At 40.6% G+C, this 20,547-nt stretch overlaps 3 protein-coding genes across 6 annotated transcripts in view; 1 reads left to right on the top strand and 2 right to left on the bottom strand.

Moving 5' to 3' along the window:
- Nucleotides 1-2,296, bottom strand: part of LRRC49 (leucine rich repeat containing 49) — a 39,784-nt gene extending 37,488 nt beyond the window's left edge. Inside the window, exons 1-3 of one of the 3 annotated variants that reach the window (XM_071755024.1) lie at nt 2,008-2,296; nt 788-850; nt 138-225 (exon numbers count right to left, since the gene is read on the bottom strand). In XM_071755024.1, coding sequence (XP_071611125.1) covers nt 138-225; nt 788-850; nt 2,008-2,061 — 205 coding nt within the window. In that variant the 5' untranslated portion in view covers nt 2,062-2,296. The remainder of the gene's footprint in view (nt 1-137; nt 226-787; nt 851-2,007) is intronic. The other 2 variants (XM_071755022.1, XM_071755023.1) reach the window with 2 other exon arrangements.
- Nucleotides 2,297-4,497: 2,201 nt separating this feature from the next.
- On the top strand, nt 4,498-8,952 carry LARP6 (La ribonucleoprotein 6, translational regulator). Of its 2 annotated transcripts, XM_071755027.1 has the most exons (3): nt 4,699-5,028; nt 6,398-6,590; nt 6,934-8,952. In XM_071755027.1, the coding sequence occupies exons 1-3, from the start codon at nt 4,808-4,810 to the stop codon at nt 7,999-8,001; spliced, it is 1,482 nt and encodes a 493-aa protein (XP_071611128.1). In that variant the 5' UTR covers nt 4,699-4,807; the 3' UTR covers nt 8,002-8,952. The 2 variants fall into 2 exon arrangements, with proteins under 2 accessions (XP_071611129.1, XP_071611128.1); XM_071755028.1 differs by lacking the exon at nt 6,398-6,590 and having other exon boundaries at nt 4,498-5,028.
- A 2,249-nt stretch (nt 8,953-11,201) lies between these two features.
- MAPDA (N6-Methyl-AMP deaminase) lies at nt 11,202-20,111 on the bottom strand. The gene is made up of 10 exons (XM_071755021.1): nt 19,768-20,111; nt 18,079-18,209; nt 17,475-17,535; nt 16,634-16,721; nt 15,992-16,073; nt 15,102-15,228; nt 14,354-14,434; nt 13,268-13,406; nt 12,668-12,768; nt 11,202-11,676 (listed from the first exon to the last, which is right to left on the bottom strand). Exons 1-10 carry the CDS (start codon nt 20,020-20,022, stop codon nt 11,485-11,487), a joined length of 1,257 nt encoding a protein of 418 aa, XP_071611122.1. The 5' UTR covers nt 20,023-20,111; the 3' UTR covers nt 11,202-11,484.
- Nucleotides 20,112-20,547: the final 436 nt, after the last annotated feature.

Genomic DNA, 20,547 nt, shown 5'->3' with positions numbered 1-20,547 from the left:
TAACTATATTGAATTACTATAGCCAGTTAGGAAAAGCTGTCACTTACATATTGGAATCATAATACAGTCTCTCTTTACTGGTCAGATAATAAAAAGAGATACAAACAACAAACAAACCAAACCCTATTGAATATCACCTTGCCTTCCCGAGTAGTTTTTTTCCAGATCATGCTGCAGAAGTCTGTTGTGGAAAGGTGATGGGTCTTTATTTATCCTGAATTCAAACTGTAACACAATATTTAAGAAAAATTTTATTCAAATATAAATATCTATACACTGACAAAACCTTACTAACAACTATGGGTCTCAGGAAATTCTAAAGATGCTTTAAAAATTAAATAATTGCTCCAATAAAAGCACGTTAATTCTGTTAAGATACTATGACTGAAAAGTTTCACTCTTTTCTAAACCAAAATGAAAATATGGAAGCCACCAGCACATTCACCTTCAGCTGACTAAATTAAGGGGGAAAAAAACCCTACCCCTTAAAGAGCACCTCAACTGCAGGAGTAAGAGAGGTACAGATAGAAGCATGTGAAATTTACATATATACATTTTATATATATATATGTTATATATGTATATGTGTGTGCATAAATGTATTTTATGTTTTTACTTGATGTCTTTAATGAGATTAAATAAATTACCAAAATATTATCAGATACATCAGAGATTATATTAAAAGACAATTTACTGAAAACATAATTCCTCCCTCAAAGAATACAAACTAGCTGTATCACACAACTGCATTAATGAATATAACTATTAAATAAAAGGTAATAATTACTGGTTTGCTCTTATCTGTAATTGATGAAGTCTGAATAACCAGCTGAAGACCACAATTATTAACCTGCAAGTTAAAAGAAACTGAATGTTACATTTTTTTAAAAAAAACAAAATCAATACAAAACGTTGAATGTAAGTTTTTAAAAAATAATAAATGTATTTTCAACAAGATCTGCCTATAAAGGAATTATTTTGCAAAAATATTACAATTAATATATCACAAGACTAATACTAAGGAGTTTTTTGCTTTCAAAAACCCCACTGCTTTCCATTTTCAGAAGCAGACATAAAGTGTGACTTTAACAGGCATGCTGCCCTCATTATGAGGAAAACAAGTATTTACATATAAATGAGAAAATTTTTGACAGACAACATGTGCTGGCCTTTCACTTGGATATATATGACAAACAGTAGCACTTACCTGCTAAACAATCAACACATTCAACAGAAACACATTACCAAACGGCTGTATCTCCAAATCTCAGCAAACAGACAGAAAGACAGGCAGACAGAAAGACAGGCAGACAGAAAGACAGGCAGACAGAAAGACAGGCAGACAGAAAGACAGGCAGACAGAAAGACAGGCAGACAGAAAGACAGGCAGCAGAAAGACAGACAGCAGAAAGACAGACAGCAGAAAGACAGACAGCAGAAAGACAGACAGCAGAAAGACAGACAGCAGACAGACAGACAGCAGAAAGACAGACAGCAGACAGACAGCAGAAAGACAGACAGACAGCAGAAAGACAGACAGACAGACAGACAGACAGACAGACAGCAGACAGACAGCAGACAGACAGCAGACAGACAGCAGACAGACAACGCCAACGGGGGAGCTCTCTCACGCCAGTCAAGGAACAGCGAGGACCGGGCTACCCCTCCTGCCCTCCCCGGCCTTCGCCCCCTCACCAGGCGGCAGGGGCTGCCTTGGGGCCCCCGCCAAGCACCTCCGCGCCCTCAGCCCCAGCATGACCGATCCCACACAGCCGCCCCGCACGGGGGGGGGGAAGGGGGAGTAGAGAGGGACGAGTGGGGGGGGACGAGGAGGACCCGGGTGGGAGGACGACACCAGAGGGGGGGCAGGGGGGAGCCGCCCTCCTGAGGAACAAAAGCTCAGCGAGGCGCCACAGTAGCGATCCTGCTGCCCCCTGCCTTATCCCACGCACCAGCCGCTGAAGAAAATAGGTGCCCACCAAGCCCCATCCCCTGAGCAGCACCTACCGGGCCGGGCGCGGGCCGAGAGCCCCGGCCAGGACGGCACTTGCTGGGCACCATGTACACCTGCTGCTTGGGGCCGAAACACACCTGACGCCTCCGCACCGGGCACCGCCCCTGTCGGAAATCGCTCCGCAGTTACCGGGGCAACTCCCGCTTCCGGCGGGCTCCCGGCAAGCCTCACTTGCGCTCCGCCTGCTGGCTCGCACCGGGCATGGTGGCGGGAAACCGTGAGACGATGTCGCTCCTTTGGCTTCTGCTATCCCGCGGTGCCCGCCCCGGGAGAGATGCTCGGCCCCTGCTGCCCGGCGAAGCAGCCTCAGGTAGGGGAGCAGGGAGCCGGGTTCGGGGAGGCGCTCTAGCGAAGGGAGGGGTGTAAGGCAGTAGTAGGATTGTATTTTCCTGTTCTAAGTGGAAATGACTGTGCGTGAAAACCCGTGGAAAGGCACGAAGCTGGATGTACCTTTCAGGTTCATTCTCTGCCTCATGAAGTTGTCTTGCAGACACGTAACTTGTCACGAAATGTGAAAATCTGACAGAGCGACCCTGGGTACGGCCGTGGAGGGCTGAGACCCGCCTGTGGCCGGATCATTACCTCAGCTTTGTGTCAGCTCTTGCAGCTGGCACGTCGGTACCTGCTAACCCCAGGCAGGTCTTGGAGCCCAGAATCCCCACCGAGGGGTTGTGGATGCTTTAAAATGCATATGTCAAGAAGTCAGTGGTTAGAAAAGGAATGGCCCGGCTGTCTTTGTGGGTGGAAGGACCTCACGGTGTCTTCCTCATCCATACCCTGGGCTTAGCTTTGGGTACTGCTGTTTTAGATACCATTTGCTGGAAGGATGATAGAAAAAAAACTTAATTATGTGAGAAACTTAACATCTGGAGATGGGTTTTTTCATGGTATGTAGACAATACTGTGCCAAAAAATGAACTGTAAGAAATTTGTGAAAGTTCTGCACACTTGAGGTTCATGGATTATAAGTTGAGTATCAGAAGCTCACCTGAGATATAATAGTTACATTAATTAATAGTTGTGTGATACAGCCAGAGATTTGTCTGCATTATTCATTGAGTTCTCCCATGGTTACAAATACTTCCATCTCTGCTAGCAGTTAAGCATTCTAGAACATTGTTATGTTAAAAAAAAAAACAACAAACAAAACATTAGACTAGTAATTTGAATGGAGATCTAATCAACAAGTGCCTGGAATTACATCAATTTTCATATAAGTCTCTCAACATTAAGGTATTTGTCTCATACTAGATGACAGTGATAATAGGACTCTTCAAAGAAAAGAGGTAAACATTGACAGGACCAAAAGCCAACTGTGCAGTTGGTCACTGGCCGAAAACCAGATGTAGTTTCCTTCCCTATAAAATCAAGCTCACTTAATCTAAACAGAAGGAGTTAACAGATAGGCTGAAATGTCTCTCTCAAACATCTAGTTTCCCTGTAGCAGGGAATAGTTCTTTGCTTGTACTAGGCTTGACCTTGTTCCTCCCTAAGGAGGCAATCAACTACCATGAACTCAAATACAAAACCTAAGCCACCATTCCTGTGTGTACTCTCTCCTAGGATGTGGTTTTGTATTTCTGCTTCCATGGAAATCTGTAGCAAAGGGATGCCCTAACCAAGACTGATTACAAAATACTGTTCCATCAGCAGATAACTGGAGATGTGGTTAGTGATACATGTAAGTGTATTTCATAAAATATTTCATTGCTTAAGGCACTTTAAAAAAGCCTAACCCACTGAGGCAGAGTAATAGCCCCATCATGTATGTATGTGTTTGTGCCAGCAAATCTGACTCACAAGCACTATTTGTCACAGTAGCAAGAACTGGCCCTTGGGTGCAGTCTCACTTCTTGCCAATCCAAATTTTTAAGAAGATAACATGGAGGCAATACAGTGGAGTACAGTTCAGATGAATTATACAGACAAAAACAAGGATGCCACAAAGGAGGCAGTGACTTAAAGATCCAGTTTGGGTTCAAATGGTATTGAAAGAAAGATCTTCCTTGACTGAATAATGAATATTGATATAGTAAATTGAAATGCTTTAGATTCTAATCCTGAAAACAGTAATGTTAATTACTAATAAATTACTAATGTTAATTACTAATAAAGTTATTAGCAGAAACAGTCCAGTGAAATATAGTTCAACAGTCTTTAAGTTCAAAACAAATTAATACATAAGTGTGTCAGAAAAGGACCCTCTGTATTTCATTAAGTTCTTAAAAGGGAATATTTTTATTCTGTTTAAGTACCATGCAGGATTATAGAGAAGTGCTCTATAAAAATAACATAGATCCAATCATGCCCTTGTTCACTTTGGTTTTTTTGTATTTCCTAATCTAATCCTTGGCATTTAAACCGCACTTACCCAGCGTGACCTTTTTGAGTTTCTTAAAATGCAACACTGTAGTTAGGACACAGCAGTGCAGCCCCAGCTGGGAGCCTGCACATCGTGGAGGGTGAGGAGCCAGTTGTTTTCTGTTTAAAAAATAGCAGTCCCAATCGTTAAGCAGAAGGGCACTTTAACTGGCTGGCCGGCCGGCCCGGGGCCTGAAGCCTCCCCGGGAGCCTACAGCCCGGCCGGCCCCCGCGCTGGGGTCAGCATCGCTGGAGGGAGGACGCATCCCCCAATGCCGTGCAGGGCCCGCCCGGGGAAGCGGAGCTGCCAGCGCCGCCTCAGCGGGAGGGGCGGAGGGGAAGAGGGAGGCGGCTGCCGCAGCCCGGGGCATCGCTGCTGTGGCGGCAGCGGGCTGAGCCCGGCCGGCGGCACGGCGAGCTCTGCCCGGCACCATGGCCCAGCGGCAGCCACCCACATTGACGGACCCCGAGGCGGCGGAGGCGGGTGCCGGGGCCGGCGTCCCGCTGCTGGCGGCGGGGAGCGGCCCCGTGCAGATCCGAGTGGCTGTCCAGGCGGCCGCGGAAGACGAGGAGGGCGGCGGGGCAAGGAGCCCGGCGGCGCGGGGCGGCAGCAGCTGCAGCGAGGAGGACTCGGGGCGGTGCGGACGCTCCAGGTGAGCCCGCGGCGTGCGGCCGGGCTGCTGCGGGGATGGGAAGGGAAAAGGGTCCCTGTCCCGGCCAGCGGCCGCCCCTCCCCGCGGGCCTGGCTGTGCGGGGCGAGCAGCGGGGCCGTCACGGACGCCCACGTAACGGTGGGGCCAAGGCTGATGCAACGCAGGCGGGAAAGGGGGTGAGGCGGGAAACCTCCAGCAGGAACAGGGGAGAGCCCGCGGCCGCGGTGCCTCCGCCCGGGCTGCGCGTTCCCCCCGAGGGAAGGGCCGGGCAGCCGCCGCCGTATGTGCGGAGCGGGACGTGGCTCCCCCACAGCAACAAGCGCCGGGCTGTCGTACCCCCGGTATTTCCATTTCACTGCCTTTTACAGAAAGGGTTTGCGAGTTGCTTGTTATTGTGGCTCTGGGTTTTTGGTTTGGTTTTGCGGGCCCTTTTTTTTGTTCTTGTTTTGTTTTGTTTTCCTTTTGGATGTTATTGCCTAGAACTGTAGAGATTTTCCTCAGTAGAATTAAGATATGGACAAGCAGACATGTTCTATGGCTTTGGAAATAATTTGACCAGACATGAAATTAAGACCAGGTTAAATGTAGAAATACCACCACTTTTGAATTTAACTCTACTGTTTAATAATGCCAATAGTGTTATCTGTATTTAACAATAAGGTGTAGGAATTATTACCGACACCTGAAGCTGCTTTGATGCCTACATCATCTAAGAAGCCTGTGAGCATATACAGCTGCTTCTGAGGTACAGAGCTGCTACTGCACCAAATCCTTAATCTAAAACCTACCTACAGTCAAAGCCCCTTGGTAAACTACTATTTGAATTACTCTGTCACTCTAAAAGTGACCTGTACAAGGTGCAGTAGCCCTGTCAGTCTGTTTTACTCCTTGGATACTGACAAAGCTTCAGAAATTGTGATTCCATCAAGTTGGAATACTCATACACTGGTACATTACACTACACATAAAACACATAAATGTCAAACCTATGTTTAATAGCTTCATACTGAAAAATAAAACAGTGTCACTGGAGTAGCTCTGTATAGCACCAAGTGCACCTGCATTTCATGTTTTGGTGACGGACTGGAGTTGGCAGAGTTTTCAAGATGCTAGTGTATACATCTCATTGTTCTGCACTGAGATCAGCTTTTGGAGTGACTCAGGAGCCTGACTCCTTATGCTGACTGGAAGGCTTCATTCTCAGAGCTAGCCTCCTGCCTCACATGGATAGGGAGATACTTTATATGCTGGCACTGAATAGGTAAGTTGAAAAGAGCATTACAGTTATGCCTTTTAATTTTCAAAGTCTATTTGAATCCATTAATGTAAGATAAAGATCTGTTAATAAACTGATGTAAATGTTTTGCAGTGGTGGGGAAAATGATGATGACTCTGATCAGAACTGGAAACCACCAGAAAATGACCTAATCCAGAAGTTAATAGCACAGATTGAATATTACTTCTCAGATGAGAACCTTGAGAAAGATGCCTTCCTTCTAAAGCATGTGAGAAGAAATAAGATGGGTTACGTCAGCGTTAAACTCCTCACTTCGTTTAAGAAGGTGAGCTAACTTTTTAAGACTTGAAGTGCTTTGTGTAAACCTGATGAATCTAAAAACATTAGGAGAGATGAGGGGAACATATTTTATAGAGGCAGTTTTACTGTCACCTCCTTTATCTGCCTCTCTCAGGGGTTGATTCAGTTTTTATGCGATGGTTAGCTTGTTCTTGTCCATGAACTTGTTCATCATCAGCTAGGGAAATCTCAGGTGTTTAAGCAGCAATGCATTTAAATTATCAATCCAGGGTTTTGTATGTAGACTGGAACCTGAATCTGTCTTAATACTGTCTGTAATTAGTTTGAGTGGGATTTAGTAGTTGTGATTCTTAATCTGTGTCTTCAAGGTGAAACACCTTACCCGTGACTGGAGAACCACAGCCTACGCACTGAAGTACTCGGACACTCTTGAGCTCAATGATGATAACAGAAAGGTTCGAAGAAATACTCCAGTTCCAGTGTTTCCCAGTGAAAACCTCCCTACCAGGATGTTACTGGTGTATGATATACATATGATTCCTGAGCTGCAGCCTCTTGACAAACAAGAAAATGGATGCACGCAAGAAAGGATAATGGAGCATCTTCTCAAAACCTTTGTAACTTTTGGTGTAATTTCATCAGTTCGTATTCTTAAACCTGGTAGGGATCTACCAGCTGATATCAAGAGGGTCAGTAATAGGTATCCCCAGCTGGGAACTCAAGAATGTGCAATTATAGAGTTTGAAGAAGTAGATGCTGCTGTACGTGCTCACGACTTCATGTGTGCTGAAACAAAAGAGACTGCCATTAAAGTTGTCCTAATAGGTATGAAACCTCCAAAAAAAAAAGTTCCCAAAGACAAGAACCGTGATGAAGATGCCAGCAAAAGTCTTAAGAAGGCCAGATCCCTTAATAAAAGAGTTGAGGAACTTCAGTTTGTCGGTGATGAATCTTCAGCAAATAGCTCTTCTGACCCAGAGAGTAATCCTACATCTCCACTGTCAGGACGCAAAAATACTGCAACAAATACTAGGAGTAATTTGAGCCCTGTCATTCACCCAGCCAACCATTTGAGTCCTAATGTCTCACCCAGATCAAGTCCTTGGAACAGTCCATCTTCACTAAGAAAAGTAACCAAAAAGTCTCCGCTGGCTGAAGACAGCAAGCTTAACCCAAGCACTAGCCCTGAAGGAAGGAAATGTACAGATTATTCCTCGGATAGCAGTATCACTCCTTCTGGTAGCCCCTGGGTACAGAGAAGAAAAGCTCAAACTGCAACACAAGAGAAGAGTCCTGCCACTAGCCCCATGTTAGCTCGGAAAATACAAAATGCAGACGGTCTCCCTGTAGGTGTGCTGCGGCTGCCTAAAGGCCCTGATGGCACAAAGGGATTCCACAATGGATGTGAACCAAGAAGGGCTGCAAAGAATAAATAAGTAATCTTTTAAAAACAATTTCACAGATCAGTTAACTGCTTTTGGTCTAACCTGGTGAAAACCTGTCACGTGAATGAATGAGACTGTTCCATATTTAATTTTTAAATATTTTGTATTCATAAACTCTATCATTGGTGTATTTGCTTCAAAGAACCACTGAACTGTTGAGGTTGGAAGGCATCTCTGGAGATTGTCCAGTCCACCTCCTTTGCTTGAGCAGGGCCCGCTGCAGCAGGTCACTGAAGGTTGTGAGTATCTGCAAGGATAGCAACTCCCTAGACTGTCTGGACAGTGTGTTCAGATGTTCAGACAACCACACAGGAAAAAAGTGTTCTCTTCCATTCAGGTGGAATTTCCTGTGCTTCTGTTTGTGTCCCTTTTCCTGCTACTGGGTATTGCTGAGAAGAGCCTGGGCTTCATTTTCTTTACCTCCTTCCCATCAGTTACTTAAAAAACACTGATGAGATCAGCCCTGAGCCTTTTCTTCCCCAGTCTAAACAGCGCCAGAACTCCAAGCCTCTCATGAAAGATGTTCCAGTCTCTTAATAATCTTACAGACTTATCTAATGTAATGCCCTTATCTGTATTAATTTTTTAATGTATTAGTTTGAAACAGACATATAAATCCTTCATATAACTGTATTATTTGCAAAGTTACTATCCTGAAAAGCAGTATGTAAATACTTACATATTAGTGGTTGTGCTATGTTATTGGTCTAATCCTAAGGAACAGAGGTTTTAAAGACCGTGTTTGACTCAAAAGGAACTCTGAGAAACTTATGCTACAGTGAGCAGTTGCTCTCTGCTTTCATACATCTCCAAAGACAATATTGTGTCTAAAATTGTGGTCCAAAGTATGTATTTTCATTTGATGTGAACTAAGACTCTGAGCATTGAAGATTTCTGTAAGGTTTACCTTATTATCAGATGGAAATAAATGAAAACACTTAACTTGGGCTAGATCTATTTTGTTTACTTAAAAAGTAAGTTGAACAGCAGCCGAATAGATATATAGATATATAAACCTCAGACCATGTGAAATTCTACAAATGGTTACTCAGTTTCCTCTACAATAAGGGGGAGGGAAAAGGAAAGGTCCTCTGCCTCATTACTGATGGTTACTTCAGTGGTCATTCTTCACTGTCATTTTTGTACTATATAGTAAACCAAAAAAATGGTTCTCTCACTGTTAACTCTTAATTTAACAAGCAGACTCAACAAACCCATAAAATTAACTATAATCCTATTTGATACCAAAGAAGGAACCTCTGCAGTTTTACTTAAAAAATTTATATTCCTGAAGATCAGCCCTGAAATATGAAGGTAAGGCTTCAGCTTCTAATATACAGCTTGGGATCTGTGCATGGACAAAGTTTAATTCTTCATTCCAAAACCTCTCCCCATCCTTTCAAACTTTCACTTCCACTCTTAAGTGTAACAGTGCTGCAGAGTTAATGGAGTAAATAACTGCAGTATCACAGAAAAGCTGTGTATCATTCTTTCACCACCCAAATATATTTTCACATTCTCCAAGTTACCTCCCAACTTCATTACCAGCTGAAGCACTATAAATACTGTTAACTGCCAAGTGGTATGTTGTTTTTCTGTTTTTTTAAATCAGCAACACACCTACAAGAAGTGACAGGGTAAGTACACCATCTTCAGAAGACTGATTCTGTAACTAGAATACATAAAATAGCAGTTTCCCTATGAATCCAAAACATGGCTCCAGTAACAATCAGGGGAGTTGTTTGGTTTTGTTTTTTTATTAGAAAACTATGCAGCATCCACCTGTTGTCATGTACCAGTTTCTTTGGGGGGCAGCACTACAAAAGATGCAAGGCAGGATTTGAAGACACACAGAAATCAACTAAATGGAAATATTGAGAACTATTTGTAATAGTCCATTGTGTTAAAAATTTCTAAGACATTGTTTCCTTGCAGGAAAAAAGTTGAAAAGAGCAGCATTTACCAGGGCTGTGCTCTCTGAATGAACTAATATATGTCACAGTCAACAAGTAAACCTTAAAAATCTATATAACACTAGGAGTTTGAAACTAAAAATCTCAGACCCTGATTACAAGTCTTATTTGCCTTTCTAAAGTTTTACACTTCACAGATAAAATTAATACTGAGGATGACCCCTTACTAATAAACAGGAAGTAAGTATTGTTTCTTTGCTAGTAAACCAAGTATTATGTTACTGAAAGTTATTAGAAATAACTTATAAAAATACTCTTACAAGGCTGCCATCTCAGTGGAGGCCAACATTTCCTGAGACCAAGATATATGTAGCTAAAACATTGCAGAAAGCTGCTCAAGCTGTCTCGAGAGAGCTTTTCAGTAAGAAAGGAAAAAGAATACACTAGTGTAGCAACTATTTTTGTAGAAAAAAATAGAAACTTGACCAAAGAGCAAGTGAGAATGCAGCTTGATACAACAAAACAACAACAAAAAAAGAATGTGATCAGTGAAACTATTTGGAAAGTAACTTAAAGTACTGTTTATAAATAAAAAGTCACTATGAGGTCCTCTTTTGAGTTTAGATAAGAATATATAAAACCACACTTCTGTTTCACACAATCTTCCTTCATCTCCAACAGGAATAATTTCTGCTGGGAAATGTTCTGTGGAAACCTCAGGTAGACACACAGACCTAACAACTTCTTTCCTATTCTCCCTCCTGTTTTTTTGTTTTATTTTGTTTTGGGGTTTTTTTGGCTTTTTGGGGGGTTTTTTGGTTTTTTTTGTTTTTGTTTGTTTTGTTTATTTTTGCCTTTTCTTTTTACCCTTTCACTTCTTACTGCCACTTCAGAGCCAGAACAACTACTTTATGCTTATAGTATTTTAAAAAAGACCAAAAGGAAGTCACAAACAGCTTTTATATAATTGTATTTGTATTCAATCCCCCTTGTAGATTCAAAAACATTCTAGGGATGAAACCACCACATAACCTACAGTCCACAGCAGTTTTCAGTCATACACGTAGCACCAATAAAAACAGATGCAGTATTTAATTCCTTTGTGATAAATATTTCATTCTCCCTCAGTTTGTTTGTCATCTTCTATCAATTGCTCAAAAGTTCTATTTAGCAATAATACAAAACACAAATATACACCCAGTACATACAAACTGCTTGACCTAATGCTGCCAGCTGAGACATTCTAAACCCTAACAGCTGTGCCTTTATTTTGTTTGAACCCTCAAATGTTTGTAGTATGAGGATATATTTCAACAATTTAAAAAAAAAAAAAAAATGTCTTATCAACTGGAGAGAAACTACATGACAACACACTTGGCAGTGTGGTCACTAGACAAGAGCCCTTCCCAACTATGAAAGCACATTTAGTTCCACCCCAAAGGATACATTTGTTGTCTTCATCAGGCACAGCTTATGGGCTGGACTTAGAAACTTGAAGTGTGAAAAAAGCCAGGGACTTCAGGAAGAGAGCCTTATGAACTAAGCTAACGTACTCAAGCTGTTAATCAAACAGAGTTGGCTTCAGTTTACACCATTGCTCCCTTAGCTTTGATTTTACTACATTGGAAGCAAAGATATAGTTGATCGATTCATAGGAAAGATCCCACATCTGTGATCGAGTCAGATTAAATGTTTTTGCAGCCAGTGCATATTCTTGTGATAGATCTGTTGCAAAGACACCTTTATCATCAGTCTAGAGGTAAAATGAAAGAAAAGATAATAAGATGTTTAAATTAGTTCCTTTACATAAATTGAAAGTTCCTCCTATAGATTACAAACCAGTCTTGCTGTTTCATGTTTTAATTCCACAGTTATTTCATCTATTGGTAATATTTCATAATTTCTTTGGCCTGTTTTCACTCAAAATTAATAAGCTATTCAAACAAAAGAAAATCTCTTAAAGTGACGACAATTTATTAAGAAAATAGAATTTCCTTTTGAAATGGCTAGAAAAGTTGCTATCAGTGATGTATACATGCAAACTACATCTCTACGTGCATGTCTCCTTACTCCTCTTTTCCCCTTCCTCAGATCTGGCACTAGAGCATACTCAGTAATCCTACATCTTCAGGGAATAAACTATCTCACCCTCTGCACTTTGGGTCAGCTAGAACCATTTCTTGATAGTGAGTGAAGTACCAGGCTAGCAGCAGAAATGTATGATCAAAACCCAGCTAAAGGTTATGATTAAAAGGAGCAAGTTAGGATTATTTAAGGGTTGATGAAATACCCACTGCAACTCAGTCCTTGTGTCCCCACAGAGAAGAATGCTACCTATCCTGCTAAACTTCAGACATGGTACCATCTCTTCCTTTTAACTCAGTAACTATCATCTGACACAATGAATACCCAGGTACACAGAAGCTTACATGCAACCATTGCACCAATATGTTTAAGAGAAATCTTTCAGTGTGCAGTTAAGTTCATAGCACATATATCTTATGTATACAGAAAAAAAAAGTCTTGCTTTACAATAAAACTAAGATAAATACTAAAAATTCTCATTTGTACTACAGGCATTTCTGAAACAGAACATTAGGATTTCCTATAAGCAGATGATTTGTTGCAATTTTAATATTCAGAAATTTTAAGTCAGCTCTGATCCATAAAGGAGAGAAGCTTCTCCAATGTAGTTTTAGTTTGGCTTTTTGCCTAAATAAATTGTTAAAAATCAAAAAACTTACACAAAGCACTGCAGGGTGGCCCAGGTTGTACCAATACCCAAAATGGTGTTTGTCACAGGAAGGCACTGTCTGAGTTTTGATGTTTGATGTCATGCAAAGTTCTAAGGAAAAAATCCCAAACAACAAGCATATAAAAAAAACCTGCATACTTTTGATATTTCTGTTTCTGAATGAAAATTAATGTAAGTCAATTACAATCAGACAATATTGTTTCTGTGATTTTCTTTGCTTCAAATATTCAGCAATATCATCTGAGGAAAGTCTGGTCATCAATTTCTTCTTAATTACTGGCTAAATATAAAATTTAGGGAGCTGCTAAACCAGATCCAGGATCACCACAGTCTTGCATGGTAATCGAAAGTTATGATTTAGTTTTCTCTTCACTTGAGACATCAGTTGTTGTCTACTGCCACAGATATGTCAAACCCACAAAAGGGTTGGCAGGGTACCTCTATAGGCAATTCTGCCACACACACTGCCATGTTTTTAATAAGTCACCTCTGGTCAAAGGCAAATCGGAGTTCTTAGCATCCGTAGTAGTTACAATACTCTGAAATTTAGAAATCATCAAGTCATTTTCTTAAATTTTTTTTTCCTTACCAATAGGTATATGGTTCTGTAGAACAAGTGGTACAAGCCCTTCTGCACCTGCTGGTGCAGAGTTGAGAAATGTTCCATGCCCAATTCTGTCAGGAGGCAGGCCCAGGAGAACTCTGGTCTCTTCCTCCTGATTTGGAATCTGGAGAGAATATATTTTATATTCTGTCAGGGAAGCATAAAACAGCACATTAAAGATTTACAAGAGATTTCAAATTCTATTTTCACAGCACATCTTAACCAAAAGAAAGTGCTAGTGAGACTTAAGTATCTGCATTACCAACCTCTAAAGGAAGTAGTGCATGGAAGTGACTCATAACGTGGAATTAGAAACTGGAGAAGCCAAAATCCTAAACTGGTGTGTAAAACCAAATCAGTTGGAGGCCTCCAATCAGCTTTGTATCTATTCAGTTTCAAAACTACCCTGTCAAGACCACTTTTAACACCTGTTTCACACAAAGACTAAAATGGTGCAGGAAAAAACTTAAACTGCAAGATGCCTGAACCAACCAAAAAAAAAAAAAAAAAGAAAAAAAAAAAAAAGAAAAGACCAATTGGATATTAAAAAATAAATTGTCAGAGAAGCATGCAAAAGCTTCCATAATGAAACAGAAACAAGTATGAATAGGCTGGGAACATCATATATCATGGTCAGTTTCCTTAAGAAATAAAAATATTTTCAGTATTTATGGGACTCAGAGTAAACATCAATCACCTCTTCTTCAGCAGTTGGTCTGGAGAAACCTAACTCCTTCCACTGATACAGAGGTACCAGAACTACTTGTGAAAGTGTGCAACATTTACTATATACGACTTCATATAAGATACCAGAAAGAAAACAGTGCATCTATTGGAATATTACTGATTTTCAACTTAACACCTAACCCCAGAAGTGCCATAAGAAAGAATGACAGCTCTGATTCAGAAGAGATTGTTTAAGACTTCATTTTTTTTACTTCTCTCTTGTCAAAATGGCCCAAACTACTTTGGCCTGAGAAGTTCAGAACACACAGAAGTTAATTTTAGTTTCACCAAGGTTTTTATAAAATGGAAATTACAGAGAGGACCCAAAATAAACAAAACTTTTACCTCTGAAAGATGCAATGCCAGCTTCAGACCTGCTTTTTTAGCTTCTGAGAGTGGTTCCAAAAAGTCTTGACCATGTCCTGCCTTGACGACAAACACAACAGCATTCTACAGCTGATTTTTAAAAATCTTGATTGCAATAATTAAGAAGACTGGTGATATCAAAATACTTAATTCAAATACTGTTACACTGGATTATTTTTTTTCTCCTATAACTTCATTTTTGAATGCAGCAAGACACATAATACTCTGCTATATGGGCACAATTTAGACAAACTGGTCACACATCAGTAGTTCAGATCATGCCCAGTGCTGCCAAGCCAACTGTCTTCATTTGCTATCCTTGCTACAACTATCACCCAGAGCTATTTCATTTCAACTTGACAGCTATCCTCAAACATTTTTGCTTTCTTAATACACAACAAACACAACATATACTGCATCTAATCAAAATATAAAATAGTGTCAACTTGGAGTATTATTTAAATTGCCTCAATGCAGTCAATCTGACTGGGACAGGTTACTAACAGACACTTCCCAGGCAAGCACGACTTGTCAGTAGCTCTTGTGTCATTGTCATATATTAATCTATTGATTCTTCACTAGAGTATCTGTCCTTTACAGCAACAGGGATTAACCTGGTGTCAAGATACAAAAACTTGTAAGAACAAAGCATGATGGGGACTGCTTGCTGTTCCACATTGTTATATATTTATCTTAAAGAACTGACTAAATTAAAACAAAAACTTACAGTGGGATCACCACTGAGGTCAAGTCCTACTACAAGGCCATCAGAGGAAAGTAAGAATTCTTCAGCAAGTTTAACAGTCTGCTTAGCAACTGCTGGGCCACCTCTTCTGTTTATTGCTATTAACAATCTAGGATAGAAGTAGACATGTTAAGTTAAATATAAAATGTAATACCAGGAATTTAACAAATCTGATACAAAAAAAAAAAAAAGGCACTTGACATTCCTCACAGTTGACTATAAACAGTATCCATATAGGAAACTGTTCAAGGAATGAAGGTACCAAAGGGCAGAGGGTCATAAATTAGATAAATAGGTTTCCCTGTGAAATCCAATCACCATGGTGAGAAGGAAGGCAGGGATCTGCTGCCTACACTAGCAGGCAAGCAACCTCTCTGAGATGCCTATGTGAAGAATGAAAATTCCTCAGCTTCTACAAAAAAATCTAACACAGGTTCCTCCTCATATAAAAGCCAGGCAAGCAACTGCCTTCACACAGTGACAGATACCTTCTGAAACTTTTCTGCTGATTGGGACTACCTCTCATTTAGGGCAGGTTGCTTGTACAGCTAATCAAGCAAAGTCTTAGCAATGAATCTAGGCTGTGAAAAAGGAGTCTTTATGTGATTTCCATCAAAACCACTGCTTTTCCTGAAAATGTTGCAGAGAACGGACAGTCCGAGAGCTTAAATCTACCCAGTTCCATTCTCTATGAGTGAGAAAGAAGAAAAAAAATTCAGGTTTCATACGAATTACCTGTTTCCATTCCATGTAGTCTAGTTCAAGTACAATTTTCTTTCCTATAATGATGGTTTGTAAACATCTCTGCAAACCATGACCAAACATGACTGCACAAAACCTTGAAGCAGAGATACTCCATGTGCTTTATTTACCTTACATCTATATCCAAGCCTTCTTCTTTACACTGCTTTATACCCTCAAGTACAGTTTCAACATACATCCTTTTGGTCATACCTACAAACACAAATAAACATTTGGAATAAACAAAATTAATCAATTTTATTATGTTGCTGACCCAGATCTCTAGCCTCCTAAGTTTTATTTTGCACCTTTGATTTTAGGCCATTGTCCTCTAATCTATATAGATCTAATTCTGCTTATAAATATATCTTTACTTTGAAGCATACATACTATGCCTCCCTCTAAACATCTGAAAGAAAATCACTTAGTGTGAACCAGAGAGTAGCAACAAGATTTCTCTTTTGTGTGTCTATTAAACCACATCTAAAAGAAAATAAATAATGAAGTAACAAAACGAACATATATCACCTATTAAAAATATTGGTAGACTAAGATGCCACACTAAAGTGAATAATGCTTACTAGTGTTACAGCCAACACATTTTTTGTTCTAAAAACTCTAATAATAAAGTGTCATATTTTTACATGGTTAAATCTTTGCTTTTGTACTGAGAGTATATTTTTACTGACTCAAATATTTGTGTTTTTAAGATAGTCTTACCTAAGCTTTATAGCATATCTGTCTTATAAATTAAAAAACAGAACAGTTTGTACCTGTGGACTTTTCTTCTCTAGGAGTGCTCCTCAGTTCCAGATACTTGACCCCATCATCCGCAAATTCTTTAATAACATCTTTAGTTATCTGATTAAGAAACAATGTATTCAACAACGTGAAAGTAATGCTTGTAATATTTTCCTTCATATTTTTTAATGCTTATAATATTTTCCTTCACAACTAAAAGATCCATATATCTCTTGGTATGAAACACAAAATTTTCAGGCCCTATGTGTTTTGAGGGGTCTTCTTCTCTGGAAATACAACCCCACAGAGGGTACCTTTAGTTCTCCCAGTGACAGCAGGTAGTTAGGACAAATGAGAATTTGCTTGTCTGAACAAGAATACTCCTGAAATGGTGCAGACAAAACCACTTCACAGCTACTGTACCTTTCTGCAAGTTTAACAGGCTGCCCTGACACTACACCCTGACAGTTCTCCTTGACAGTTAATCAAGGAGAGGTAATCTGTGGTGAACAAGAGGAGAATTCTAGTTCTGTAGTTTTTGTACGTAATGACCCAAATGAAAAAACAGGAGACTACAGTAATTCAAAGCTTTGGTAACAATGAACAGACATCACATTTTAAAGACATTTGTCCAAGCCTCTGAGTGGTCATAAGGACCACCATATAGGAAGCTCATTGCTTTCACAAAAATTAAAGGTAAGAGTTACATAAAATCCTGTGTTTCTAAATTAGTATGTTTTACAATAGGAATTCTGACCTCTAGGTGAAAGGATCGTTATTCATGTTGTTACTTGGAACTCAGTGCTGATAATCCAGTTAACTTTGGCTGCATGTATTGCTTGCTTGTTTTAAGTGCACTTATAGTTAACTTACCAGTAAAATATCTTCAGTCCTAGTGGTAATCTGGTAGATCATCTGAAACATCTGAAAACATCTAAAACAAAAAGTTAAAAAATTATTTGAACATTATAAAAACATTGAACAGTAAAATGAGTATTAAAAAAAATAATCTGCACTTTGACAAAAGGTACTCACTGTGCTCAACTAACCATCTTGTAGGTTAAAATACAAACACCATCTGAATGGAGATTTATGATACTTGGCAACAGAAATTATCATTATTATTACTGCAAAGCTTTCGAAGCAAAAAGGAAAACATGAAGTTTCCAAAGAAAAAAAAAAAAAAGGAAACTATGCAAGTTGATTTTTCTCTGAAGACCAAATACTAGAAGTGAAAAACTTCAATTCCTTTTAATTCCTTTTCTAAGGGAAAAGGAATTAATCAACGTAAGTATTTAATTTAATTTGCAAATATATGAGAAGTTACTTTATAGGTACAAGTAGCAAAAATCTAACAGACTGTAAGTAACACCTGAAATGCATTTAATGCAGTCAGAGCGTAAGGCCATATATTTCTGGTTTGAACTTAATTAAAAAACACTTAGTATATGTTCATTGTACACATGTGTTTACTCACTCATCTAAGGTTCTTTTCTTTCCTTTATCAATCATAGTCATCCCATTCTGGATCTGAAGGAATGGCTTCTGGGCCATAAGTTTCTTCATAGTGGCAGAACTGATACAGCCATTCAAATGAGCATGGAGTTCCTAGAGGGGAAAAGAAAATAATCTTATGAATTTGTATCTGGGGAAAAGGATGGCTTCTACAGACCTGTTTTACTGTTCTTCTACCCTATGAGTTTGGAGATAAAATAAGTTACCTCTGTGTTAAGCTAGTCATTGTTTCCTTGCACATTTGTCCACACCAGCTGAGCTCAGCCTCTCCTATCTGTCAGAGAAAGGGCTCCCCAGCTCATTGCTGGAATGGTGCAACTCAATGGCTGCCTCACCATTTAGAAAATTAAAACAACAGTTCAAAAATTCTTTCTCCACCCAGTGCAAGTTATATGTATATGCACGTTAAATGTATACGCACATTTGGAAATAGCAACGTCTGTGTATCTGCTCATCTTTCTTTTTTTCATACTTAGAAGTTTAAACTCACACCAGAAATACAGCAAGATGTTACCTTTACCTGTTAACAGCAACAGCCCTCCCTTGAGACTGCTTTCTGTCTGATCTTCTCTTGATAAACCTGCCAGTCCAAACCTACAATCCTCATCTCTGTTCCTCACTTCACTTTTGCTCCTTCCTAAGATACCTTGGCACCTGACAGAGAAACAGGTTCTCTGTGCCTTCCCAACTCATTCAAAAGGTACCTGAAAAGCATCTACTTTGTCACCTGCCCCCTCACCTCCTTGAATGCATGGTTTCTCACTGGGAGAAGAAAAATTGGAGAAATATTTTCTCGAGTCTTTGACTGAAAAACATATTGAAACTGTAACTCCTTCAAAATGTCATTATTTTTTTGTGAAGTATTGTGTTTCTGATTCCAAGTGTTAAGTTCATAAGCAGAGGAAATGGGATCAGATTGTTTTAAAGCATGAAGGTTCACAGCTCCAAGTGAACACCGGGAGCTACGGCTGCTTACCACTTCTACAAATGAAGCTAGATGCATCCTCCACCTTAAAGTTTTCAGTCTTACAAGTGAAATACCTCACAGAATTCAGTTAATTCATAAACCCTGAAAAGTATCTTATTGAAAAGAAGCATGAGAACACAAGGGAGGGTGTGATGCGATGCGGCTTTGATTGATCCCTGGTGCCTTTCCCGGCCCTGCTCTCCGCTGGTACGGTGCCCATTGCTGCGGAGCAAGGCCAGAACGGGGACACTGATTAAAACGCTGTGACACGTACCAGACGGTAACACAGATACACGAAAAGTATGGCACACCCCTGGGGACGTGGGGGAAAAAAAAGTGTTATCAGAGACAGGCTGCTTCGTCTCGCCTGGAGGAAAAACAGGACGAAAAAAAACAAAGAATAAAGATCAGTTTCAAATGATTTAAGTGGAGGAAGATCAGACACCAAGAACTGCAAACAGCTGGACAGGCAACACCTACTGCGTTTTCTGTGGGGTCGAGTACCCCAGAAAAAGTGCGTGTTCAACAAAAACTCAGAAAACAGGAGCTGTCTGCCTGCCCGCCCCTCAGCTCCGCTCCTCGGCAACGACGGCACCGCGGGATCCCGCAGCCCCGAGCAGTGCCCGCCGCGACCCCGGCCGCTTCCCCGCTGCACTCCGGACCCCCCGGGCCCCCGCCACTCACCACTTTGGGCAGATCCCTGTAGAAACAGAGCTCCCTCTCCTCCGCCATGACGCTGCCTGTGCCTGCCCACAGCCGCCCCGCCCCCCCGAGACTCGGTTCCGCCCCGATTGTTGGGCCCGCCCCGGCAGGACCGGACCCCGATCGTTCCCGCCCCTGCCGGGGCAGCTGCCGCCGCTGGAGGTGTCCGTAGCAGACTGTGGGCACAGCAGGTCCGAAGGCAAGGTCATGAAAACCACCATCAATACTTGATTCCATAAAAGATTCAGGTTCAAGTTTATCCAAGTGACAGAGTTTGAGATTTACTGCAGCTCAGTACTGCATCAGCGACAGTTCCAGTCCAGTGTAAGGGAGAAGACATGGTCAGAGGCCTCCTGTAGCCAGCGCCGGGAATTTCAGTGAATAAAACTAAGTTATTGTCCTGTAATGGCACCACAGTTTCCTACAGTATCTTGTAATAATGTTGGAAATAGATAAACACAGCAATTATATTAGCAACCCTATCTGCTAATTAACTTGAGAAGCTTCTAGCACAAGAGTAAGAGTAGTACCTCTCACTGGTTGGGTCAAGCCCAACCAAAATAACATTCTGGAAAATCCTAACACCTATTTCAATTATTTCATATTTAGCTTTTAGTGTTAATGCAACCTAATTCTAAAACCCCCATAATTATAAATCACCAAATCACTTAAGTTAGCCCTTGCTATATACCAAAACAGATCGATACAATTCACATCATAAACCATGGTGATCTAAATACTGCTACTGTAACTCAGACCAAT

The sequence above is a fragment of the Heliangelus exortis genome, chromosome 11, assembly GCF_036169615.1.
Source record: "Heliangelus exortis chromosome 11, bHelExo1.hap1, whole genome shotgun sequence".
Taxonomy (NCBI): domain Eukaryota; kingdom Metazoa; phylum Chordata; class Aves; order Apodiformes; family Trochilidae; genus Heliangelus; species Heliangelus exortis.
This window is presented reverse-complemented; position numbering and strand designations above follow the sequence as displayed.